A 27,039-nucleotide genomic window follows, 5' to 3' on the forward strand; every position below is an offset into this window, starting at 1 on the left:
CCTGTGGGGTGGGGTAAAATCCACATTTGGGATGGGATCAGCCTGTGCCCTCTCTGTTGCTCCTGCTGTGGGACACTTGCAGCCTGTAAATCTTGGGGTGCTTCCCAAAGCTGAGCTACACTGTGGGATGTGGGAAAAGGGGCTCAGGGAGTGCAGGGAATCCTGTTCCAGAGGCAGGGTGGGAATCCATGGCTTCACTCTGTGCTGAGAACCAGCACACTCAGAGAGGCTGAGACAGAAAATCCTCTCTTTTCTCAGCATGAGAGCAGCTGGGAGGACCTGGAGTGCCCAGATGTCCTCCCTGATGTTCCACATCCCCATTTCCATAGCCTCATTTCCCAGGGAGCCCCAATCCCTGGAGCTGCAGTGGCCCCATGCAGCACTTTCAGAGCCCATGCAGTTCTGCTTCCTCCCTCTCTGTCTCAACCATCATTTCTGCTCTGGCTCATTATCAACTGAGTCAATGAGTTTAGTAACTGATGTTTTTAAAGATTAGTCATCTATAGGAATGACATTTGAAAGACTGACAGCTCCAATCAAATCACAAGGGCTGCTCTTGTGCTTGAAGTTGTTTAATTAAAATAGAAAAAGGTAAAATCAACCTGACTAATTGCATGTGGTACAGCTGAGGGAAGCACAGACGTGGTCCTGGGAAGGAGGGAGCTGCCAGGGTTGGTGGGGCGTGGGTTGGGCAGCCCTGAAGGGAGAGAGGGATGGATGTTCCCTCAGCCCTGCTCCCTCCTTGGGCAGGGCCTGCTCTCTGCCAGGCAGGGCTGGTGACAGTGGTAATAATAATAATAATGACAACGCTGTGATTTGCCTGGTTGATTTGAGATGTGCCATAATTACTGTGTGATTACAATATTCTTAGAGCAGGGCTTACAACCCCCCCCCAGCTCCTCAGAGCTCCCCAAGGGCTCATCTGGCACCTCACCTTGCAAGCAAAGCCTGCAGGGGAGTCTGGGTGTTGCTGGGATATTTTATGAAAAACTCCTTTGCCAGGATTGCTTCTCCTGGCAAGATGAGAAGCCTCAGCTTCTCCATGTTCTGCTCCTCTGGAATGTGATTTAGAGAATTATTTACTTAGCATGTGAATTGTTTTTAATTAATGGCCAATCACAGCCAGCTGTGTCAGACTCTGGTCAGTCATGGGTTTTTTATTATTCATTCTTGTTAAGCCTTCTGATGTCTCCTTTGTCTTTAGTATAGTTTTAGTATAGCATATATAATATGTAATATCATATCACATAATGTAATATATGACATAATATAATATGACATAATATGACATAATATGGCATAATATAATATGACACTATAATATAATATAATATAATATAATATAATATAATATAATATAATATAATATAATATAATATAATATAATATAATATAATATAATATAATATAATATAATCAGCCTTCTGAGAATTTGAAGTCAAATTCTCATCTCTCACCTCATCCAGGGGACCTCTCAACACCCCAATATCTGGGTGTCCCTGAGGCAGCTCTGGTTGTGCCAGGTGAAGGCTGTGTGCCCTCAGCCAGCTGTAGATCAGAGTTTTCTGCTGCTGAGACTCTCTGGGGGAGTATTTGGTGGCAGGATGGTGCTTGGCCAAGCAGGACAGGCTTTTCCAAGGGCTGAGGATGCTCCTGGGAAGGGCAGGGGCTGGGGAGTGATGCTGGCACTTGGGGATGCTTTTCTTCCTGTGACAACCTCGTGCTCACTGAGGTATGAGGTGTGCAGTGCTCAGCTTCATCCTGGCTCCAGCTTCTGCTTTGATGCCTTTTGGGGCTTCCTAAAACAGAGGCCAGACAAAATAAGGAGAATAAAAAGCAGATTTATTTGTTGAAGGGCCTTCAGGTATATTTAGGACAGACAAAACCCACCCAAAAAGAGACAATGGGTCACAGGTCTCACACTTTTATAAGTTTGGTCCATTTGCATTTTGCGGGTCAATCTGCCAATTCCAGCTTCAGCTGATGAAGTCATTGACCCCAAGTTTGCTGCCCCCAGCTCCCTTTTGTTCCCATCTCTGGCCCTGAGGCAGTGAGGTGTCCTTGATTGCCAGGCCTGGAGAGGAATTGTTGTGTCTGCCCCAAATGGGGAAGCAGCAGCTCCCACTGTGTGTGGGGTTTGGAGTTCTGCACTAAAGAACTGCAGGGTTATGAATAGATGGAAAATATAAAAGCTGAAATCCTAAGGCACCAGTTTGGCTCCTCCATTTTTCATTCAGAAAATCTTGTACAATGAGTGATTCTAAATTCAGGAGAAATGACATTTTCCAGGCCATAGGATTGGGCTCTGTCAGCATTGGTGCCTCTGCCATGGCTGTGCTCAGTCCCTGAACTCCCTGAGCCTGAAATTCCTGGCGAGAATTGGGCAGCTATTTCCATCTCACCTCCAGAGCAGGCTGAGGTGAGCTGAGCCAAAATAACTCAGCCCCAGAGAAGGCAGAGTCAGCACCAGGCTGGGGCTGGAAGCTGGACAAGGCTGAACATTCATCCTGTGCCTTTCCCCCTGAGAGCCAAATCCCATTTCCTCAGGCAGGGCTGGAGCATCTCCGGGTTTATTGAATTGGCACAGGGGGATTTGTGCTGGTGGGAGAGAAGGAATCATTCCCTGCCAAACCTCTCACATGGAATGGGCCAAGTTATCCTGGGGATGCCTTGAGAAGGCTGAGCTAGAACAGAGATTGGACAGAGTTAATGAATAAAGCAGGGATTTATTAAAAGGCCTCCATGGATGCACCTTGGACAGCACAAGAGCCCAGCCAGGGCTGCACCCAAGGTGAACCCAAATGGTCACAAAATGAATCCAAGATGAACCCAAATGGTCCCAAAATGAACCCAAGATGAACCAAAATGGCCCCAAAATGCACGAGCACTCCCGGGGTCTCTCCCTGGGATCAGTTCTGCTCCATTTGCACCTTGCAGTTCATTGTCCCGTTCCAGCTTTAGCCCCTGCAGTCCCACCCTGCTTGTTTTTCTCTCTCCAGCCCACGGGGTTTGTGCTCCTGGGCTGAGATTTGGATCATTTGTCCTTGGTGCCCAGCTGGAGCAGGAATTGTTTTGTCTCCCTGCTCTGTGCACAGAGCTCATCATCCCCTGATGTGAACCCAGACCCACACACTAAAGCAGCACAGAATCTGAAAATATAAAAGTTAAACCTGAGGCATCACTGACATGTCAAAGTTTCCCAGGCAGGCAGAAGTTCACATTCCCTGGGGAAAAAGCTGGAAGAGCAAAAGGTGATAAGAGAACCTTGTGTGCTCCTTTGAGCAGGGCCAGCAGGCTCAGAATTTGGGCAAGGAGCAAAAATCCACACAGGAGACCATTTAAAAATGACCTTCCAAGCAGGGTGTGTAGGTTTGTGGCTGCACTAATGCACTGCAGGACTGCAAGCGCCAATTGATTGTGCTGCAAGTTGTCTGAATTTTAGTTAGGCATCTGCTTAATCATGCCAAATTCTCCCCCCTTACTTCCCTTTCCACGCTATGGCGTCAGAGAATCAATGTTAATTCCTCAGTCCCATTAGTGACTCCTCTTTGGGCACCCACACTGAGCAGGGATCAGGATTTGTGCCTCATCCCTTTAAAAGAACCATCTAACAGGGATGGGAGCTGGGAATTTTCTCTCTAAGCTGATGGAGTGGCTGATTTCTTGTCCAGCTGCTGAGCTGGGAGCTCTGAGTGCCATGCTGAGCTCTGCTGAAGTTTCCTGAAAGGCCACGGGAGTGAAAACCTGCTGGGAATATTCCTGTTGGTGCCTTTTTGGGCTGCCTAAAAACAGAGGCCAGGCAAAATTAAGAGAATAAAAAGCAGTTCTATTTATTCAAGGGCCTTCAGGTACATTTAGGACAGACAAAACCCACCCAAAAATGGACAATGGGTCACAGGTTTCACACTTTTATGAGTTTGGTCCATTTGCATGTTGGGGGTGAATCTGCCAATTCCAGCTTCAGCTAATGAAGTCATTGACCCCAAGTTTGCTGCCCCCAACTCCCTTTTGTTTCCATCTCTGGGCCCTGAGGCAGTGAGGTGTCCTTGATTGCCAGGCCTGGAGAGGAATTGTTGTGTCTGCCCCAAATGGGGAAGCAGCAGCTCCCACTGTGTGTGGGGTTTGGAGTTCTGCACTAAAGAACTGCAGGGTTACAAACAGGTGGAAAATATAATAATATATTATTGCAGAATAGAATAGAATAGAATAGAATAGAATAGAATAGAATAGCATAGAATAGAATAGAATAGAATAGAATAGAATAGAATAGAATAGAATAGAATAGAATAGAATAGAATTATTATTGTTGCTGCTATTATTATTATTATTTAGATTATTTAGATTAAAAATATAAAAGCAAAAATCTTAAGATTTCAGTGTGACTGGCACTGCTACACCATGAATCTGTTCCTGCAGTGCTGGGATGAGCTCTGGTGTTGTTGGGACAGGAGGGTACAAGGACTCTGGCTCAGGGTGCAGCAGTGACACTGGGGGCCTTGCAGCTCTGCAGTGTAAAGGTGGTTTGCAATAAATCAGGAATTTAAACATGAGTTTACCCAGATGTCACAACAGGACATGAAATGAATGACACACACAGAAGCTGAGATGTCCAAGGTAAAAAGAGAGCAGTTTGTTTCTGAACTCCAATATTTATAGACTTTCAAAGCTGACCATGGATTGGAGGATGAAATTGCCACCTCCCCAACCACGTCGGTCAAACCAACAGCCCATCAATTCTCCAAAAAGAAATGCAAAATAATCATTATTCAATGAAACTCCATTACAAAAATGCAAACATCAGAAGGCTTGGAAGAACTTTAGAAGAACAGGGTGACACCCAGAGAGTGTTCAGCTGAAATTCCCAGTGTGGCTGCTCTGGGGGCTTCTGACCATCACAGCTGCTCCTTGCAGTTCTTGCAGCTCTGCTGCTCTGCCCAGCCCTGAGCTGCACCTGTGAGGAGGAGCAGGGAGGTGATGCCAGCTGGATATTCACAGCACTGGAATTCCACAGTGCCTCACTCTGCCCAGGCAAGGAATTCTCCTGCCTGTCTGGAGCATCTCCCAGCCTGGGCATTGCTCAATGTCCAGCAGCTCCTGCACAGCAGTTTCTGCTTCACCTCTTCAGGGACTGGTGCCTGCAGCAGCTGCTGCTGTTTCTAAAAGTGATGGAGAATTTGGATGTCTTCATGGTTTTTTTTTGAAAAAAACCCACCTTTAAGATATTTGATGTTAGCTATTGAAAAGAGAATAATCATGTTTTTAAGAGCTAAATCCCTTTTTAAGGTGATTTAGTTCTAAAAAGTTCCCTTTTCAGAGGACTCAGTGGTGACTTTCTGCAGTGGGAGAGGGAACTTGCTCACAGCTCTGCGAGCTTCTTTCTCCCCTTTTCTTTCATACATTAGAATCAGGTTATTAATAACTCCTTTTTAAATAGAGCAGGATTTATTTTCTTCCAGGGGTTGGGAAGAGCTCTTTAATTAAAAGTGAGTGCTGATGGCTGTGGGGCTGCTGAGCTGCTGCCAGGTGATACCAAGGTGTGTCCCACCCAGGAGAGCAGCCTCACCTCCAGGTCTGCAGTGGAGAATTTGGGGATTTGGGAGATAAACTGAGTCCTTGTGGCTTGCTGGGCACAGCTCTTCTTGTTTGAGGGTTGGATTTGTGAATTTGCCAGAGGTTTGGATTGTGAATTTGTCCCCCACCAGCCCAGAGCTACCCACAGAATTCTGCACCAATAGTTCACAGAGTATATAAAAGTTTTGTTTGGTTTGTTAGGATTCTTTGGGTACAGGGGGAAAGGGAAAGGGAAAGGAAAGGAAAAGGAAAAGGGAAGGGAAGGGAAAGGGAAAGGGAAAGAAAAGGAAAAGGAAAAGGGAAGGGAAAGGGAAAGGGAAACGGAAAGGGAAAGGGAAAGAAAAGGAAAAGGAAAAGGAAAGGATTTGGCTTGATGACTCAGCCTTGCACATCCTGGGAAAATGCAGTTTGCTGGCCTGCAGGTTGGAAAGATGAGCTTTTTCCTCTGGAAAATTGTGGTTTGGTCATTGTGACCTGCCACCTGCTCCCATGAGGTGTCACGTGGCAGCTCCTGCCTCCAAACCCCTCGGACAAAGCATATGCAAAGCCTATTATGGAGCTGTGGAATTGAGCCTGATCTCATGGAAATTGGGTCATCCTTTGTTAATGTCACTTTTTCAGATCCATGGGAGTCAGCAGTGCACACACACTCGGTGCAATGCAGAGCACAGAGGTGGAAATGGAGACCTGGCAATGTGTCTGATGTGGGCTGGGCTGAGCAGAGGGGACAGCTCGAGGTGTGCTGTGTCACCAGATGAGGAGAGCTGGATGAGAAACCCTTAAATGAGAGAATTGTTGGAGCATTTCCACCAGCAACCTTAACAAAAATCCAACTTTTCCCAAAGCAAAGCAACTCCCAGCTGCCTTTCTATTTTGGGAGTGGGCTGTTAGTCAAACAGCTTTTTATCTCGGGAGAAATTCTTCTTTAAAACCATGTGAGAAGTGCAGCCCTTCATCAGAGAGGACTGGGGGCAGGAAAGGCCCCCTCATCCCACACCTGAGTCAAGGCACAGCTTTCCTGGTGTTGCCAATGCTGGCAGAGCAGAGCATCCTCTGTCTGACAGATGAGGAATGCCATGGTTGACTCACAATTAAAAGGAAAACATTATGGATATGTTATGAGAAGTTTTATAGATTTATAGATTATATATAACTGGACTATATATATTATAACTATTATATACTATAGTTATAATAGTTATATATAATAGTTATAATATATACAGTTATATATAATAATATATAAAAATATATATTTATATATCTATATAAAATATTTATTATGTTTATTATATTTATAATATATATTTCATTATATTTAATATAGATATAAATATATATATTCTATATAATAAATAATATATATAATATGGATAATAGTTACATATAACTACTATATATTATATATATAGTTATATGTAACCGTTATACATATATCATATATTATATATAGTTGTATATAACTATCATATATATTGTATATAATATATATAATATAGTTACATATAACTATTATATATATTATATGTAACTATTATAACTATATATTATAACTATTATGTATAACTATTATAATTAAGTATATTATAATTAAGTATATTATAGCTATTATATATAAAAACTATATAGGTCATATTTATAACTATAACTAGCTATATTTATATAGGTTTATAGTTATGTTTTACCCCCCCTTGTGTTGTTATTATGGGGTGCCCTGGGTTTGGGACATTTGGGAAGATGGGATTGTTACCATGGCAGCTCCTGACCTCCAATCTATATTTAAGGCAGTGATTTCCATGCCTGGACAGCAAAGAAGGAGTTGATGGACACAACTTTGGGAGAGCTAAAGGGTTAAAAAGCAAAATCTCCATTGTGTGGGTGAGCACATGGTGAGGAAAATCCTCTGCTCCCAGCACTGTAATATTTTCTCTATTCAGTCTGCTGTTGTATTTTTGATAAGGTTTTAATAAACCTTTTCAGTTTCTGGAAGTGAGCAGCATTTCTCACATCTGGGAGCAGGAAGGGTCCCTGAATCTGGTGCCATTCCCTGGTGAGGCTGTGCCAGCACCCAGCACCCACGGCAGCCTCACCACTGCTGGTGCCAAGGGTGTGTGACACATTTTTTGCTCCTGCTTTGCTTGGCACAAGAAGGCTGCAAAGCTCAGGTTCAGCCCTTTCCAAAATCATTTAATAAAAAGATTCCTGCTTTTTCCAGCCTTGGAAAAGATCCCTTTGCAGCAGCAAGGACAGAAGTGCAGTGCCTGTAATAAAGGAGAAATCTGGACAGCACTTGGGCACTGTGGTGATGGCTGCAATGTGAGAGCCTGTCCAGGAAAACAAACACATTTAGGGCAATAAATCCAATATTTTCAGGCTTTCCCAGGAGGTGCACCTTGCTGTTGGAAGCAGTGGAGCCTTGGGACTGTGTCACAGCATAAGAGCAGTGTCACCACAGCTCCTGTCCTGATTGTACCAGGGAGGGGGGATTAATCTGGAGAAGAGAAAGTTTCTGATGCTTGTTAAAATTTGGCTGAAGCTCTGAAACTCAAGGGGTTTTATGTTTTCCAAACTGGTGGGTGGTTTATTCTAATTCTGGATATGCAGTTTATTCACATACACAACTAATCCTTTTTTGAATCCTGTTAAGTTCTTGTTCTTCTCAGTATCCTGTGGCAATAAGTTCCAGCAGCTAATTGTGCTTGTGTTGAGCTCCCTTGATCCACTTTACTCATGCTTGCTTTAAAATTTAAGTGTTGTTCTGAGGAGCTTGGTTAATTTTTTTTTTTTTTTTCGTGGGAGATAATCTGTGTTCTTGATCCCATTTGTGGGTCAGGCTGGAAGGGAAGGGTGGGTTGATTTTTGCCTCAGCTGTTGCAAGATCAAGAGAATTTTGTGCCTCAGTTTCTGTTGCAGTTTGGAAAACACAAGAAATGGCTCTGTAGGCAAGGCAAGGGGTTTGTAGGGGAAGCTGGAGAAAATATTGAGTGAAAAAACAGCCCCCAGAGGCTGAGCTTCCTTACCAGGCTTCTCCAGCATCTATGGCTTTCTGAAATCTAAAAAAATAAACCAACCTAAAAAACCCTAACCAAATAAAAAAACATAAAAAGAAGAATTCATTATTTCTGTATTCTGGCCATAGGTATTATTTCAATTTTTAAAAGAAGGAAACAAATGCTGGGTGAGGGGATGATGCAAAGCCTCACCCTCCATTGCATCATTGGCTCCAAAATTTGGATTCTCATGGATGTATCTGGGTCTCCTCTAGCTGGAATGATTTTCCTGGAGACCTGAAATATTTCTGGTCATTCTCTTTCCCTTTGCTGACTTGCAGTCTGAGGTTTGTGCTGCACAGATCAGCTCAGGGATGGCCATTCCCCCTCAGAGCTGTCTGGAAGGGCTGACCTGAAAATCCTCTGTCCTTTTGTCCCCTGGATTGGGAGAATCTGAGCTTGAAAACACCACTCCTGATTAAACCCTCCAAGAAGCAGCAATTCTGTGAGCTCATTACTCAGTTCTGGCTATGTTCTGCTTAATAACTAAACACTAATTAGCTGCACAGTTTTGCTACTATACTTATAATAGCCCCCATTAAAGTTATGGGGTTTTTAGGCAGTAATGGCTTACAGAGTAATTAACGAGCAAGAGGCTTTTATTACTACCTTTATTTTTAGCCTGTGCTTTACAAGCCTGTTCTGCCAAACACCAAAAATCTTAAACAGAGGCTTGGAATGCCCATCCCCTGCCAGGCAGTGTGATAAAGAGCAGGGATGAGTGTGGAGCACCTGGAGCTCCAGAATCCTGAAATTCCAGACTGGTTTGGGTCGAAAGGAACTTAAATCTCATCCAGTCCCACCCCTGCCATGGGCAGGGACGCTCCCACTGTCCCAGGTTGGTCGCAGCCCCATCCAGCCTTGTCCTGACCCAGCCTTGTCCCCAGGGTCTGCTGGGCTGTGACCACCCCGTGCCTCAGTTTCCCCCTCCGGGAAGGGGGCAGGACATCCCTGGGGTTGATTTCTGTGTCAGGCACCTGTCTGTGAATTCACAAGGGTTTTTGGGGTCACAGGGCTCGTGGGTTGAGATGGGCAGAGCAGAGAGACCAACCCTGTCTTGTGCCACTCCAACATCATTTCTCAGCAAGGATCAGACCCAGCTGCTGCTTCAAAAGTGGAAGGAACCCTGATTTTAGATTTTGGGAGGGAAAAGCTTTTGGTGAGAATCTCCTGAAGTGTGAGTGTTTATTTTCTTGCTGCTCCAGAATCCCGAAATTCCAGACTGGTTTGGGTCGAAAGGAACTTAAATCTCATCCAGTCCCACCCCTGCCATGGGCAGGGCGCTCCCACTGTCCCAGCTTGGTCGCAGCCCCATCCAGCCTTGTCCTGACCCAGCCTTGTCCCCAGGGTTTGCTGTGCTGTGACCACCCCGTGCCTCAGTTTCCCCCTCTGGGAAGGGGGCAGGATATCCCTGCACTCACATTTCTGGGGCTGATTTCTGTGCCAGGCACCTGTCTGTGAATTCAGATGGGTTTTGGGGTCACAGGGCTTGTGGGTTGAGGTGGGCAGAGCAGAGGGACCAACTCTGTCTTGTCTCAGTCCAATACCATTTTTCAGCAGAGATCAAACCTAGCTGCTGTTATAAAAGTAGAAGGAATCCTGATTTCAGATTTTAGGAGGGGAAAGCTTATAGTGACAATCTCCTGAAGTGTGAGTGTTTATTTTCTTTGCAAAGCTTTTGTTGCAGGTTTTGGCAGCATCTGTTTGTTATTTCCTGGCTTGTTTGAAGCACAACAAAACAATGTTTGCTACGTTTGTTTGGGGAATTTTTTTGGGTGTATATTTTTTTTCACATCTAGACAATGTTTTTACTCCAGTAAGATGTATAGGTACAAATTCAAATCAAGCCTTTCTTTAGTTTAACATTTTCTAAATCACTTCTCTTCAGTGTGGGCAAACCAAGGATTAATGACACTGGGGCTGAGCAGCCCCAGAGGAGGAATGAAGGTAAAACTGCCTATAAAGGTTGCAGATCAAATCACTCGTTCCTATGGCAAGTGTCAGAGCTGATGCCAATTAACTTGATTTAAAAAAAGAACCTTCAGTGTTTAATAATCCAGCATGTTACTAACACGTGGCTCCAGGATTTATTAAAGCTTTTTTCATTAGATCAGTGCCCTTTCCCTGTTGTCATTCCTCGACACCATTGCCCTCTGCCGGAGGATGGGGATCTCTTTCATCTTGTGGCACCCAATTCTTCCCAAAACCGTGCAAAACTCCTTTGTTTTAGGAGTATTTAACCCCTAAAATCACTTGCATTTGAGCCAGTGATTTGTGGCTTGCACATCACTTTTCAAAAGTGGAAAAAAAACCCAAAAGGCAGGATACTTTCTGTAGTGGAAAATAGAGCTTGATTGTTGTAATTGATGTTTAAATTTGTTCCTTCTCCTTCATTTCCCTGGGGAAGAGGAGACAGGGGAAGTTTAAAAGTGACAATCTGAATTAAGCAGGTTTTGTTTCAAACAGGTTCAGTGAGAGAAGGAGAGTGCTGTTGTGATGGGGAAGGGGTGGAGTGAATGCCCTGAAGAGGAGCATCATTTTTCTCAAATCAGTTTTTGTTTCATGCCACAAACAGCAACAAAAATCCTTGCATGGCTTTGTCAACAAGGGAATTTTAGGATTTAGGGCAAGCCCTCTGTCCTGGGCTGTGATCACCAGCAGTGTAAAATCACAGGCTGCCATGTAATTCCTGGCTGGTGTTGTTCACAGGAGGAAATGGATTTCACCTTTGGCACATGCTGAGAGGGGAGCATGGCTTTGTGACACTGAGAGCTGGTGTCACCTCACACTGAGGCACCAGGGTGTGGAGAGGGAAGCTTGGAATCCTCTGGATGGAGATTTCACAGCGCTCACTGTGACCATGTTCACACGGGTCTGAGGATGAGGAAAGAGACGAGGATCTGACTCCATGTTCCAGAAAGCTTGATTTATTATTTTATTATATATATTTTATTAAAACTATACTAAAAGAAATACAAGAAAGGATTTCATCAGAAGGCTGGCTAAGAATAGAAAAAGAAAGAATGATAATAAAGGTTTGTGGCTGGGACAGAGTCTGAGCCAGCTGGGCTGTGGTTGGCCATTAATTAGAAACAACCCCATGAGAGCAATCCCAGATGCACCTGTTGCATTCCACAGCAGCAGATAACCATTGTTTACATTTTGTTCCTGAGGCCTCCCAGCTTCTCAGGAGGAGAAATCCTAAGGAAAGGCTTTTTCATAAAAGATGTCTGTGACAGCTCCCAGCTGCCCCAAAGGAATTCTCACCAGGTCCTTCAGGCAGGATCATCAATAACAGCAAATCCCTTCAGGAGCCAGCAGGGAGGGAAGGCTGCAGAGCAGAGCTGTGGTGCTTCCTGGGCAGCTCAGGGTGCAGAGCGTGGCCAGAACTGGGGTCAGCCTCTGGTTCCATGTCCCTGCCAGCCACCCATCACATCTGGGACTCTCCCTGGGCTCGTGTCCCTTTGGGGACATTGATTGCAGCCACTGCATCCCAGTGGCACCTGCAGCCCAGGAGTGGCACAGAGGGAGCTCAGCCAGCTCTGGGGGACAGGGAAGGGAGCCCTGGGACATTCCCTGGGCCTGGCAGCTCTCCCTGCTGGCCCTGGGCAGCTGGGGCTCCACAGGGACAGCTCAGTGGCCAGGGAGCTGCTGAATGCTCCAGAGCAAATGGAAATGATCAGAGCAAAGCACAAACCACCGGAGCTGCTCGTTGTCCCCAGTGCTCAGGGGCTGGGAGGCACAGCAACACCCCAGCACAAAGGGGACTGTTTGCCATGATGGCAAGCTCAGCCTGTCCCATGGGATGAGGTTGGATTGAGCCTGGGTGGGCAGGAGACAGGGGAAAGGCAGATTTAAGGTAGGGGCACAGTGCCTGGAGGAAGCTGCCCATGACAAACAGGGCATTTGGTGATGCCAGCCCACTGTGGCAGCTTGCCAGGGGCTGTCCATGGGCTCTGAGTGGCTTTTTTAGCTGTTATTTCCTCCCACCCCATCTCCAGCAGCAGAATCCTTTCCTAGGTGCATTTCTGGGGAAGGCACTTTCCTGAGTAAGGTGTTCAGCCTTTCCAGCTGCCCCTTAGGCCCTGCAGGGGTGCTCAAGGGTTCCAGCTTCATCAGGGGATTCCAAGGGTGCCACCCCTCCTTGTCCTCTGTTCAGTGCAGGCACAGCAGGGATGATGCTCTTTCCTCAGGGCACTGTGCTCTGGCAGATCGAGGCCAGCAGGAATTCTCTGGCTCCAAGAGCTGGACAGGGATGCAGCAGAAGCCTGATGCTTGCTGGAATAATTCCTCCTCTTCCTCCCTGGTTTATTTTGTCTGAATAAGGCTGCTTTCACCAATTTTGAAAACAAATGAGAGAGCTCTGACTGGGGAACTGGCTGTTTGCTAGAGTTGGCTGGGAATTTTCCTACGAGTTTGGGTTTTGTATGCATGGAAAAGAAATTATTCACTGAAACTTCAGCTGAGGGACATTTACATGACAGTTTTAAGGACAAAGCCCTGTTTTCCCTGGTAAATTAATACCTTTGTGGTTGAAGTGCTAATTTGGAAGAACCAGATTCTGTCCAGCCACTTGAATATTGCAAGATTCATTTAGAAGAAAAACCTGGCAGTTCTTGGAGCTGTTTCATTCCAAGTGGGCTCAGTGCTAGGGGCTGGCTGTACAGCCCAGTGGCCAAGGGAAACTCAGATCAATCCAATTTGGGCTAATCAGGGATCTGAACCTGGATTTCTTCATGTCTGCCCCCAAGAAAAAGCCAACTCTGGGAAAATATTTCCACAAGCAGCGTGGCACCTGTCACAGACAACTTTTATGAAAAATCTTTTCTTTAGGATTTTTCCTCCTGAGAAGCTGGGAGGAACAAAATGTAAACAATGGTTATCTGCTGCTGTGGAATGCAACAGGTGCATCTGGGATTGGTCTCCTGTGGTTGTTTCTAATTAATGGCCAATCACAGTCAGCTGGCTCGGACTCTCTGTCTGAGCCACAAACCTTTGTTATTCATTCTTTCTTTTTCTATTCTTAGCCAGCCTTCTGATGAAATCCTTTCTTCTATTCTTTTACTATAGTTTTAATGTAATATATATAATAAAATAATAAATCAAACCTTCTGAAACACGGAGTCACATCCTCATCTCTTCCCCAATCTGAAAACCCCTGTGAACACGGTCACAGCACCAGACTCAAGTGGAATTAAGGAGGGGATGTGATAACTCCCAGATCACAGAGCAGAGCTTTTCCCACAGCATCCTGCTCCCTCTGCAGCATCCCTGGGCTCTGCCTGCCTGCACTGCAGCCCTTTTAGCAGCCTCTAATGCGTGGCCCCACCTGGGAGCAGCAGCACTAAACTGCTACCCGTGTTTGCAAACTGCCCTGGTGCGTGGCAGCCCTGCTAAGTGCTGTGCTTGGGGCTGAAATACAGCCTGCTTAAATCTTGTATGTGCTTGTCTTGCATCAAACTAAGCCGTTGTGGCACTTTAATAGACTCCAGGCACAGCACCTCGGAGAGGGAGCCAACCTGAGCTCTGCTGGAAGCCTCAGCTGAGAGTGGAGCTGCCTGCAGGATGGGAGTGCTGGTGGGAATGATGCCTCTGTCCTTTACCCAAAACAGACCAAATTAAGGGAATAAAAAGTGGTTATATTTATTGAAGGGTCTTCAGGTACAAAACAGAGGCCAGGCAAAATTAGGACAATAAAAAGCAGTTCTATTTATTGAAGGGTTTTCAGGTACATTTAGGGCAGACAAAACCCACCCAAAAATGGACAATGGTCACAGGTTTGACATTTTTATAAGTTTGGTCCCTTTGGTTAAAAAGTGGTTCTATTTATTGAAGGACTTTCAGGTACAAAACAGAGGCCAGGCAAAATTAAGAGAATAAAAAGCAGTTCTATTTATTGAAGGTCCTACAGGTACATTTAGAGCAGACAAAACCCACCCAAAAATGGACAATGGTCACAGGTTTGACATTTTTATAAGTTTGGTCCCTTTGGTTAAAAAGTGGTTAAATTTATTGAAGGACCTTCCAGGCTGAGGAGCCAGGAAGAAGTTAGTTTCTTCTCCTAATGGGGCAATGAATTCTTTTTCTCTGAAAGATTTGGGTGCCCTGTCGCTGCTATCTGGTGCAAGTGCCTCATTCCTTTCTTAAAAAAAATATCCCACATGCATAGTTCCTATTTTAACTACAAAAGTTACCTTTTAACTACAAAACTGTTAAAATGTTAGTACAGCAGTACTAATCAATACAACATAAAACACGTAGTAAATATCTGCATAGAGCAGATGACAATATGAGACAACAGAAACAAAGAGTTATTTTAACTACAAAAGTTAAAGTTTATTTTTAACTACTCTAACTACAAAAGTTTTTGACTGTTTTAACTACAAAAGTTACCTTATAACTACAAAACTGTTAAAAGGTGAATACAGCATTACTAATCAATACAACAAAATACACATAGTAAATATCTGCATAGAGCAGATGACAATATGAGACAACAGAAACAAAGAGTTATTTTAACTACAGAAGTTAAACTTTATTTTTAACTACTTTAACTCCAAAAGTTACCTTTTAACTACAAAACTATTAAAATGTGAATACAGCACTACTAATCAGTACAACAAAATACACATGGTAAATATCTGCATAGAGCCATACAACATACATTTTTCACAGTGCCCTCTGGCCTTTGCTGTGTGTTGCAGGTTTCCTCCCACCTGAGTCCCTGAGGTTCCTGCTGGCATCTCCAGCAGTGCCCTGCAGAGGTTCCCTCCTGCTCCTGGCTCCGAGGCCCCTCCAAACCTGCTTCTGCAATGGGTGGGTTGTAAGCACTGGTAAGACCCACGAGCCGTGTCACCTTGCTGCTCTCTGCCTCTCTCGCGTTCTTTCTCTCTGTCCTTGCTCCTTCCTGCCCATTTATTTCTGTTCTCCATGTGCTCTGCTGTTCTGTCTCTGGGGTTTTCACTGTCAGGTAATGAGGAGCTGTGGGCCCAGTCAGTCTTGGAGATGCCGAAGAGACGAGACATCCTGGCTATCGTGCTGATAGTTCTGCCCTGGACACTGCTAATCACCGTGTGGCACCAGAGCACCATTGCTCCTCTGCTTGCAGTGCACAAGGGTGAGAGAAACCAAACCAGCCCATGCCGAGCCCGTGCATCCCCCCTTCGTCCTCATCTCCTCTCTCATTTCATCCCTCCATGGCAGCCATGCTCATCTCAGCTCCCAGACCATGCCCATGCAGGAGCCTCCCCACCTCTGCTGTAGGGGTTCTTCAGAGGCAGCAAACTCCCCATCTCAGCTCCCAGGGGTTCTTCAGAGGCATCAAACTGCCCACCTCTGCTGTAGGAGTTCTTCAGAGGCAGCAAACTCCCCACTTCAGCTGTAGGTGTTCTTCAGAGACATCAAACTCCCACCTCAACTCCTTGGGGTTCTTCAGAGGCAGCAAACTCCCCACCTCTGCTGTAGGTGTTCTTCAGAGACAAATTCCCCACTTCAGCTCCCAGGGGTTCTTCAGAGACATCAAACTCCCACCTCAACTCCTTGGGGTTCTTCAGAGGCAGCAAACTCCCCACCTCTGCTGTAGGTGTTCTTCAGAGACAAATTCCCCACTTCAGCTCCCAGGGGTTCTTCAGAGACATCAAACTCCCACCTCAGCTCCTTGGGGTTCTTCAGAGGCATCAAACTCCCCACCTCTGCTGTAGGTGTTCTTCAGAGGCATCAAACTGCCCACCTCAGCTGTAGGGGTTCTTCAGAGGCATCAACTCCCCACTTCAGCTGCCAGGGGTTCATCAGAGGCATCAAACTCCACGCCATGGGATGTGCTCACTGCACTTGGAGAGCTCTTTATGGCCTCAGCCCAGAGTGCTGCTTCTCTTTGTTCCCTGAGAGGATTCCCTCCCTCCCTGCTGGCCTCTGCAGAGCTCTGCACACAAAGTTATTCCAGCGGGAAAGCTGCAAAAGACACAGCAGAGGAAACAAAGCTGCCATTCGAGGCAGCTGCTCTGGGAGACCTGAGGCTGAGAGCACTTTAAGGAAAGCAGAAAAGCAGTGTTCTTGCACTTGAAGGAGAAGGCAAGAGCCAGATCTCACCTGCCTGGGGGAGCTGAAGTGCTCTGAGAAGTTGACTCCACACTCCTGTCACACACTGCAGTAAACACAGCCCTGGCCTGAATCAGGGGCTGCAGGAAGTGCTGAGGGAACCCTTCTGGCCAGAAGCACACCAGCTTGGTCCTGTTCTTGGCACAGCAGCAATATCTAAGGGCTAGGAGGGCTCCTGGGGGCTGGAAGAAGCCACACTGCCGTCTGCCACCTTCCTTCTTGGCTCTGCCCTTCTGCTGTGGGCAGGCTGGTCTAGGGGAAGAAGGACAGCTCATTTTCAGGACTCTTTCATCCTCTCTGAGGGATTCTCTCCACTTTCAGTGTTTGTCCCCATCCTGCATAGCTGCTTATCCCTTTGCTGGACACTGATGTGCAGTTTGAGCAGCAGGAAGTTCAGTCTGTCCTGAGCAGTTTTCCCTTTCTCCTGACAGCCACCTCTGAGGCTTTGGGCAGGGAAAAATGCCTCTGATCCCTTCTGGAAGGTGGACAGTGTTTCAGAGGGTGAGGGATCTCCTGGGCTCTAAAAAAGACTTTAAAAATTACTAAAAACATGCTGCCTGTCTGTACAGCAGTTTGATCAGTGCCCTAAAATCTGTTTTCTGTGAATGGCCTCTGCAGTTACAGCACAGAGACTGCTCCAATGGCTCGGTCAAGAACTCACCAATGACCTTGATGAGACACTTCTCTGCTTCTCAGAGCCCCCAGTAAAGAGTGAGTGGTGGTAGAGACCAATCTGAAATCTCTCAAGAGGAATCATTTTGCTCTTGTGAAGCATTTCTGAGATGCTCTGCTCACAGGTGCTGAGAGGGATGTGCACCTGGAGATGCCCAAACAGCAGCACTTCCCTGTGCCAGGGCTCACAGCTGAGGATCTGACCTGCAGGGCTTTGCAAACTGTCTCGGGCACCATCCTGGCTAATTACATTTGTGTCTGTGTCCAATGCATTTCGCAGATTTATTTCTGAATTGATTCCAGCTCTCAGAGAGCTCTGCTGTGATGCTGAGGTGCACATAGGGCCTGATAGCAACATGTACCCTGTTCCTTCCCCAAATATCCACCCCCTCTCTGTCAATACCATGGAGTACAAAGCTTTCATTTGGTTCAGGTATCAAAGCTTTGCTGCTGGAAGAATAACATGCTATGAAAAAGCCCTGGGTAATCCCCTGCTGGGTCAGATCTAATGGGCCTCTGTTCCTGTTCTTTCTCATCTCAAGTTCCTGGTAGTTACCTGATGTCGAAAAATCTCTGGCTCAAAGAGTTCTCTGCCCACTGGAGAGGCAGCCTTCCATCCTGAGTGGGGGTCCCCCTTCATCTCTGCAGACTGTGGCATTCCCCCTGCCCTGCACGTAGAAGCTGCACCCTGGAAAAGCAGCAGGTGCATCAATGCTGGTTTTGCTTGAGCTGATTGTGAACATTTGCAGGGATTTTGTATGTTGGGATCAGAGTGTCCAATCTTTAGGCTGCTCATTGCTCACATCTGCAGCACTGAGGGGGCTGTTCTGTTCAGAGGCTGGAGGGGCCTTTTTGAGGCAGGTTAGTTAGAGGCAGGGAAAAGTCTCTGCAGGAAAAAACCTACAATTACAGGCTCTAATTTCCACTCTCCATTTCTGCATTTGAAGTGTGTCTTTCCCCACTTCTCTGTGCCTGTCAGAGTGCAGTGGGGCACTGCAGTGTCCTGCCCAGACCATGCTGCTGGGGATCATCCCTGGCCTGGTGTTTTCCACCAGTTTTTTCCCTGCCTCTCAATCCAGGTGCTCCAGTTCCTGAGTGCAGATCTGAGTCCCACCCCACTGAGCGTAGTGCCCACAGCACTGGAGCTCTTCAGGGATGATGGACCATCGTTCCACGTGGCTGTTTTCTTTAGCTAAACCTACTTGCTCTACAGACCTGTCTCTTCTGGGTGCTTTTTGAAGCTGCTTGTTGTGAGCGCTCAGCCCAGTTGGGAGCTCAGCTTGTTGAGCACTCAGCTTGTTGTGAGCTCTCAGGCCTTTTTTCTTTTTGGTGCTGGTCTTCTAGCAGCAGAACCTTCTTTTCTCATGTGTGTTTGTCCCTGATTCCTTTATTTATCCGTGCCCTTACCCATGAAAGCCTCCACTCCTGGCACCCACGAGGGTGACCCGCTGGCTCAGCCAGGGGGTGCCGGACACCCGAGTCCATGCAGCTCTCTCTTCTCTCCATGCCCTTGCCCAGATGATGGTGGTGACTCCCAGCGTGATCTCGCTGCAGGCTTGGACTCCAAGGAATACTGCCTGTCGGACCGGGACATAGTGGAGGTGGTGAGGACAGAGTACGTTTACACGCGCCCACCCCCGTGGTCGGACACGCTGCCCACCATCCACGTGGTCACCCCCACCTACAGCCGGCCCGTGCAGAAGGCAGAGCTGACCAGGCTGGCCAACACGCTGCTGCACGTGCCCAACCTGCACTGGATCCTGGTGGAGGACTCGCAGCGCCGCACGCCGCTCATCACCCGCCTGCTGCGGGACACGGGGCTCAACTACACCCACCTGAACGTGGAGACCCCCCGCAACTACAAACTGCGCGGGGACATGAGGGACCCCCGCATCCCCCGCGGCACCATGCAGAGGAACCTGGCCCTCAGGTGGCTCAGAGAGACCTTTCACAAAAACTACAGCCAGCCCGGGATTGTTTACTTTGCTGATGATGATAACACCTACAGCCTGGAGCTCTTTGAGGAGGTAAGGGCCTGCTGGGGGGGTGGATGGAGTTGGTGAGCCTGGGGAGGGTAGGATGGTTGAGGGTGTTGTGGTGATGGTTGTGGCAAGCCTGGATGAGTGTAGTGGTTGTTCTATCTATCTATCTAGGATGGGGCTGGTGAGCCTGGGGTAGGATGGTTGGGACAGATGGAGACGAGAGATCTCTGTAGCCAGGTCGTGGAACTTGTGGGTTTTTGCAAAGGGCCTGGGTGCAGGGCCCTGCTGGGAGCTGCCAGCCACAGCTCAGAGCAAGCCCCAGAAAAGAGAGGGGTAGAGAAGATGAGAGGGTAAGAAAGTAAGAGGGTAAGGGAGTAAAAAAGGTAAGAGTGTAAAAGGGTAAGAGAGCGAGGTTCCCGTTACAATACAATAAATCTTCTTCTGTGTTGAATATTCTAATTCTCACTAACCAATCTAGTACAAGGTACAAATCCTACAGCATTTCCATACAGCCTACAAGAATCATTGCATTACCATACTGTGTTACATTTTAAACCCTAAAAACTCCTCTTTGGGCCCCTTCTGCCAAGCTGTAGGGTCTGCTCTGACCCTTGGACCTGTCTACAAGCAGAGGGTGTTGTTCCATCCAAAGGGGATCACCTTCAGCCAGCCACAGCATTGTTTTCCAGTTGTTCAGTAACTGAGGGATCTCAAAGCTTGCTTTCATTTCAATCTCGCTTATAGTTTCTATATTCTCAAAAATCTTTTGCCAGGCAATGATATTTATAAGGCTCTCCTGCTTCATCTTCCCCAACAGGGAGGGGATGAGGAGTAGGGGGTTACAGTATGGGTAAATGAAGGTTGTCTAGAATGTAGTCTTATCCCCTAAAGAGTTACAGCTGAACCAATTACTAAAGATTAGAAGCGGGCCTGATGTTAACAGGCCACACCTGTAGCCAATAAGAAGGGTGTTAGAAAAGAGTGGATTGGTGGGATTGGAGTCTGTTGGTTGCTGTGAGGACAAGGAAGAGTCAGTGCCTAGAGGAGCTGCCTACCAGAAACATGAAGGAGGTACAAAACTTTAGTAATATGGAACCCTTGCAGTGTAATGACAATAGAACTCTGGCAATATAATGACAACAATGAGGGGTGCTGTGGGTGAGCTGAGGACATGTTGGGGTCCACAGCCTTCCCAGGATATCTTGTTCAGAAGTGTTCCCTGTGCCGGTCCCTGCCTTGCTGCACACTGTAGGAGCAGGAGTTTGTTGGAGACTTTCGTTCCCCTCCTGCAAAAGCAGAGCCCTCCATGCACTGCCTGGAGGAGGGGTGTCTGTGCCAGGAGATGTGTGCAGCTTTTCCCCCTGGAGCAATTCCTATTCCAGCACTCAGCATGGCTCCCCCAGGCTGCTATCAGCAGGCAGAGGGGCTGAGATCTGCCCCTGAAAGTTTGCAGCTCCAGGGCTGAATTTCAGAGTGTCCTGACAATCTGGTTGAGCTTGAGCAGGGGCTTTCCACAGGCTTTCCTACCTTTGCTCTTTGTTCCAGCCCAGCTGGGGCTCTAAATGAGCTCCTGCCTGCAGGTTTGAATGTTCTCACAGTGTCAGGTACCTCACCTGGCTTCCAGTCAGAAGTTATTTGTTCCCTTGCTCTCTTGAGGCCAAAATCTTTCACCAAGGGGTAAGAAAGAAGGATTGCTTCCTTCCCCCACCAGCTGCCTGTTTTCCAGGGATCTCTTATTTATTTCCTCATGCATGCCTCTCCCTTCCCCAGTGGCTCTCACTTTAGCTTGCACAGCCACAGGAATGGCTTTGAAAGCTGAGAGTGAATTCAGGCTGAATTTCTTTCTTCCCCCATCCCCTTTGAGGCTGGCTCTGGTGGCATCTTGAGAAAGACTCCTCACATGAATAAAGCAGAAAGGGTTCCTTCATTCACTCCTGTGCTGTGCTGGTAGAGACTTCTCCTCTCAGACATGTCTCTGCAGTTAAGGTCACTGAGCCAAGGAAATGTGCTGTGAAATGCAGGAGACACACATTATTGTTCCCTGTGGACAGGGGCTGCCGTTAGCAGCTGTATAAATGCAGAAGGGCAAGTGCCAGAGCTCTTCTGCTCTCGTTTGCAGTAATTAGCAGTGATGAGATTAGCTCTGGGAGAGCCCTGATCTAAGAGAGTGAGCTGAGAGCAGAGATGGAGGCTGAGCCTGCCAGGGAGCAGGGCAGGGTGCTGGGGGTGAGTGGCATTCAGAGCATCTGCCTTGGCCAAAAGGGCCCCTGGTGGCTCTGCTCCATTTCTGGTCACCACAGGGAGCAGAGGCACCCTGCTCCACAGGGCAGGACTGTCCTGCCTGCTGGGAATGTCCGGAGAGACTGTGCTTCCCCACTGTCCCCCAGCCTGGCAGCTGCAGTGCCCCACTGGCATCTGGAGATGCCCTTAGCCTTACATAGCCTGAGACTGCAGCTTAAATAACTTAGGAGAGATGAACTTTCTTCCTAGATGTGCCATTCCTGCATTTCCAGGTAGCCTTGGACAAGGTGCTTCTCTCCTGTGTCTTGGTTTGCCCATGTGGAGACCAAGAGCTGGACAAAAACCCCACTCATAAATTGCAGAGGTGTTCCTTATTGGCAGCTCTGGACAAAAAGCCCACTCATAAATCCCAGAGATTTCAAATGAACTTCTTCCCGCCTTGCTCGGGCAGGATGACACTGTAAGGATTATGAGGAAGAAGTTGACGCTGACCAGACAGAATCCTGTATTTGAATGGAATTTATGCATCATGTATGAAGTGTATGATTATGCAACAGGCTATTGTTTTTAAGGGTTAATTCTTCGTTAACAGGTGTCCTTTTTTTTGGGCAATCATAAAATACTCACTTTCACACCCCATGTGTGCTCATGGCAGATGTGCAGCACCCAGAAGGTGTTGGTGTGGCCTGTGGCCTTCATGAGTGGCCTGCACTTAAAGTTTGAAGACTTTAAGAATTTTTCATACAGGCACAACTTATTTCACATATATTTTACATAAGCACGAATTACTCCATAATATATATTACAATTTTACTATCTCTAAAAAGCAAATCATAAAATATGCATTTTTCACACTCTGTGTGTGCTTGTGGCACAGCACCCAGAAGGTGTCGGTGTGGCCTGTGGCCTTCATGGGTGGCCTGGCCTTAAAGTTTTAAGACAGTAAGAATTTTCCATACAGGTACAAGTTATATATATTTTACTTGAATATTTGTGAAAAGCCAGTCATAAAATCCACATTTTTCACATGCTGTGTGCTCGTGGCAGATGCACAGCAGCCGGGAGGTGTCGGTGTGGCCTTCATGGGCGGCCTGCGCTTCAAGTTTTCATACAGGCATGAGTTATTTCACATATATTTTACATAAGCGTGAATTACTCCATAATATACATTACAATTTGAACATTTGCAAAAAACCAACCATAAAAATCCACATTTCTCACACTCTGTGTGTGCCTGTGGCAGATGCGCAGCACCAGGAAGGTGTCGGTGTGGCCCGTGGCCTTTGTGGGCGGCCTGCGCTATGAGTCGCCCAAGGTGAACGCGGCGGGGAAGGTGTACGGCTGGAAAACCGTCTTCGACCCTCACCGGCCCTTTGCCATCGACATGGCTGGCTTTGCTGTCAACCTCAGGCTCATCCTGCAGCGCTCCCAGGCCTACTTCAAACTGCGCGGGGTCAAGGGCGGCTACCAGGAGAGCAGCCTGCTCCGCGAGCTGGTCACCCTCAGCGACCTCGAGCCCAAGGCTGCCAACTGCACTAAGGTATGCTCTCGTCCTGCTGCGGGGTGCTGGGGAGCCAGAGGGGGAAGAAAATGCAGTTTTCACCATCATTCCATCACTTCACTGAATCACAGGATTGATATTTATCAATATAGTTGGATGGGATGTGCCTTGGCTTGTCTGGACCTGTTGCTGAACCAAACAGCGGCACTGTGGTGTTTCACCCCACAGACACTTTGGGCTGGCCGGGTGTGTGGTGTTTCACCCCACAGACACTTTGGGCCGGCTGGGTGTGTGGTGTTTCACCCCACAGACACTTTGGGCCGGCTGGGTGTGTGGTGTTTCACCCCACAGACACTTTGGGCCGGCTGGGTGTGTGGTGTTTCACCCCACAGACACTTTGGGCCGGCTGGGTGCTGCACTGGGCCCGTGGGGACAATGCCAGGCCTGCAGGAGCTCTGGTGGTGCTGGGATGGAGCTTCCTCCCATAACAGGGGCTGCTCCTCGGGTTTCCCTCTGTGGAGAAGCTTTAAGGTGATGGTGAAGGAAAGGAGTCGGTTCTGACGGAGGGTTTGGATGCAGAGCTTTATTCTGGCCCACAGGCCTCTGAATGCAGCACCAGCTCCAGCAGAACTCCCTGAGCCTGTGGTTGCTGCTCCTTTGAACCCCAGGGAGAGGGGCAGGGAAGGGGTAGGGAGCCACCAACCAGGATGGGCTTTCCTGTGGCCTGGCTGCTCCCCTGGATCAGGGAGTTCATGGGTGAAATGTCAGTTATTTAACGTGAATTGCTGAGTGGGGTTGAGTGCTGTGACACGCTGGGGTTTGCTCTGTGGCCCCTGTGAGCTGTAACCCAGGAGCAGGGAAGGGCTGCTCACCCAGGCTCTGCCTTGCTGCCAAGTTGTCTTCTCCCTCCTGACAACTGTGCAATATCTGTGCCCACAAAAACCTGGATCTTTCTGTGTCAGAGATAATACAGAAATGTTGTAGTGCCTGGCATACTGCTGTGAGCTCCAGGAGGCTCCATTTGGGGGGATTTCACTGCTTTTAGCTGACTGATCAATGTTGCCTGTACACATTGCTGGGTCAGGGAGCAGGACCCCGTGTGCTAAATAACACAGAAATCACAGAAGGATGGTTCTTCTCCTGAAAACTTCCCAGTCTGAGAGGAGAGACGAATCTGTCTGGGCTGACAAGGAGTGTGGGAGACACCATGAGACAAAGCTGCTTAGAGTGACAGGCATCAATCACAGCCCATCAGCCACAGAGGTGCTGCCAAGGGCTTTGAAGCTTTGTGAGTGGGTTCCCTAAATACTGAAGGTGTGTGTGACCGTGTTCACAGGGGTCTCAGGTTGAGGGAAGAGACAAGGATCTGACTCCATGTTTCAGAAGGATTGACTTATTATTTTATGATATATATTACATTCAAACTATACTAAAAGAATAGAAGAAAGGATTTCATCAGAAGGCTGGCTAAGAATAGAATAGGAAAGAATGATAACAAAGGTTTGTGGCTCGGAGTCTCTGTCTGAGCCAGCTGACTGTGATTGGCCATTAATTAGAAACAACCACATGAGACCAATCACAGATCCACCTGTTTATTCCAGAGCAGCAGATAACCATTGTTTACATTTTGTTCCTGAGGCCTCCCAGCTTCTCAGGAGGAAAAATCCTAAGGAAAGGATTTTTCATAAAAGATGTCTGCGACGGGTGTGCTGGGTGTCCCTCTGAAATCAGAGACCCCTGTGCAGCACTTTCACACCTTTGTCTGTTATAAAGATCAGCCAGTCTGATTTAGAGAGTCTTTATTGCTTAATTACCCCAACAGAATTGTTCTTTTATTGCAAATAAGTTGTTACTGCCAACAGCCCTAGTGTTGGATCCAGGTCTCCATCCTTTTTGGGATAGGAAAGAAAATGTGGCTAGTAGCCTTTGCCTGATTTCCATGCACACTGTTCCAAAGCCATGGAAAAAACCAGGAATCTGATTCCTCTCACAAGGAATCCAGGAAAAAGGAGGAGGAGCTGAGGGGAAGGAGCAAGTCTGGGTTTTATCTGATACCTGCTGTGCCTCTCTGAATCCACATTTCTGTGGTTATGGCTGTCCTGCACCAGGACAAATAACCCAACCAGCCTCCCAAGAATGGGGAAAGAGTTTGGATTAAAATTAGATCCATGTTCATGGGCTCTGTGTGGAAATAAATGTGTTTTTAACAGGCAGGAGATATGGACAGGCTGCTTTTACTCTGTGTACAGAAGATCAGGGGTGTTTACCTGATCTTCTCTCCACAGGGTGTTTACCTGGTCAGTTATCCAGTCTTTGGTCCATTGTCCCTGCTGTAAATAAATACCTGCTGAAGGAAGCTGTGCTGAAAGGCTGGGCTGGGAAATGACAGCCCTGGAGGAAGGAGAGAAGGAAAATGTTGTTTCCAGGAGGAGGAAACAAAGGGTGCTGGAGCCAGGCAGGGCTGACCCAGGTCAGGGATGGGGAGGAAGCAGCAGGGATTGCTGCCCAGCCCTGGAAACATCTGACTTTCCTTTCTTGGCTGGGCTGGGGAGAGCTCACAAGGCTCCTTGTTGTGAGCTGAATGCTCCTGGCAGGCTCTGAGTGCAGCTTTGCAGCCTCCGTTTCCCTGGAAATCTCCATTTCTGCTTTTACTCACCTGTGACCGTGTTACAGGGGTCTGAGGATGAGGGAAGAGACGAGGATCTGACTCCATGTTTAGAAGGCTTGATTTATTATTTTATGATATATTTTATATTAAAACTATACTAAAAGAGTAGAAGATTTCATCAGAAAGCTGGCTAAGAATAGAATAGCAAAGAATGATAACAAAGGTTTGTGTCTTGGCTCTGTCCGAGCCAGCTGACTGTGATTGGCCATTAATTAGAAACAACCACATGAGACCAATCACAGATGCACCTGTTGCATTCCACAGCAGCAGATAACCATTGTTTCCATTTTGTTCCTGAGGCCTCCCAGCTTCTCAGGAGGAAAAATCCTAAGGAAAGGATTTTTCATAAAGGATGTCTGTGACACTCACCCATTTTATCAGGAGAAGAGTCAGGGCCAGCAGCAGAGAAGGACCAAAGCCAGCTGTGGTCTGAGATCACAGCTCAGGCTCCTCTCTCCCGCTCTGCTCCCAGCACTTGTCATGCTTTGCTCCTGTTAAACACAACCCCACACCTGCTTTGCAGGGAGATTTACATTAAAAATTATGATGTGCTTAGACAGAGTCATTAAGGAGGGATCAGAGGAATGTGTAAGATAAGCACAGACATCTGTTCTCCAAAAATGCTGCCTTCCCTGTGTGCTCTGCTGGTGCTGGAAATATTGATCAGAATTCAGCCCACAAACACACACTCCTGCAGAAAGCTGAAGTGTAAGCCAAAGATCACGTATCATGCTTGTTTTCTTGGATTTGGGAACTGCCCAAAATGAAGGAGAAAGTAAAGGAAGTTGGTATTATTTGCTGAGGAGAAAGTTATCCGTGCTTATGAGGAGGGAAGGATTGGTTTATCCTGGAGCTGAAAGGAAACAGGGCTTTGCAAGTGTTCTCTGTATTTGGATTTCTGTTCTTTGTGCATTTCCCCACAACCCCAAATCAAACCATCCTCTTTTCAACCCCTTGGCACAGGAGAGAGGTCTGAGATTTGGCATTCCTGTCAGGCTGATGGAAAGGGGGGACATTCTGCTCCCCATTTTCTATGGACACCAGGGAACAATCTGCAGTGAGCCCAGCCAGGGAGGGCTAAAACACAGACAGAGGCCCATGGGCACCATAATGCCACAGCTGGGGACATTCTATTGTCAGGCTGCAGGACAGGGAGCAGAGCTGCCCTTTCAGCCTGGTGTCTCCTTTTTTCCCCATTCTGTAGTTTCCATTTCAAACAGCAAAAATTCCTGAATCCCTCCTGGGAGGGTCAGCACG

At 47.3% G+C, this 27,039-nt stretch overlaps 1 protein-coding gene across 6 annotated transcripts in view; it reads left to right on the forward strand.

Annotated features, from left to right (window-relative positions):
- B3GAT1 (beta-1,3-glucuronyltransferase 1) overlaps positions 1–27,039 on the forward strand; it is a 44,231-nt gene that overhangs the window by 10,877 nt on the left and 6,315 nt on the right. For 2 of the 6 annotated variants that reach the window (XM_074559462.1, XM_074559463.1), the window contains exons 2-5: positions 15,326–15,437; positions 15,592–15,738; positions 18,909–19,417; positions 22,857–23,153. In XM_074559462.1, the coding sequence (XP_074415563.1) occupies positions 15,434–15,437; positions 15,592–15,738; positions 18,909–19,417; positions 22,857–23,153 (957 nt within the window). In that variant the 5' untranslated portion in view covers positions 15,326–15,433. Of the gene's footprint in view, positions 1–15,323; positions 15,455–15,591; positions 15,739–18,908; positions 19,418–22,856; positions 23,154–27,039 lie in introns of those variants that run through there. The other 4 variants (XM_074559468.1, XM_074559464.1, XM_074559466.1 and 1 more) reach the window with 4 other exon arrangements.

Source organism: Zonotrichia albicollis, chromosome 27 (genome assembly GCF_047830755.1).
Source record: "Zonotrichia albicollis isolate bZonAlb1 chromosome 27, bZonAlb1.hap1, whole genome shotgun sequence".
Lineage (NCBI taxonomy): Eukaryota > Metazoa > Chordata > Aves > Passeriformes > Passerellidae > Zonotrichia > Zonotrichia albicollis.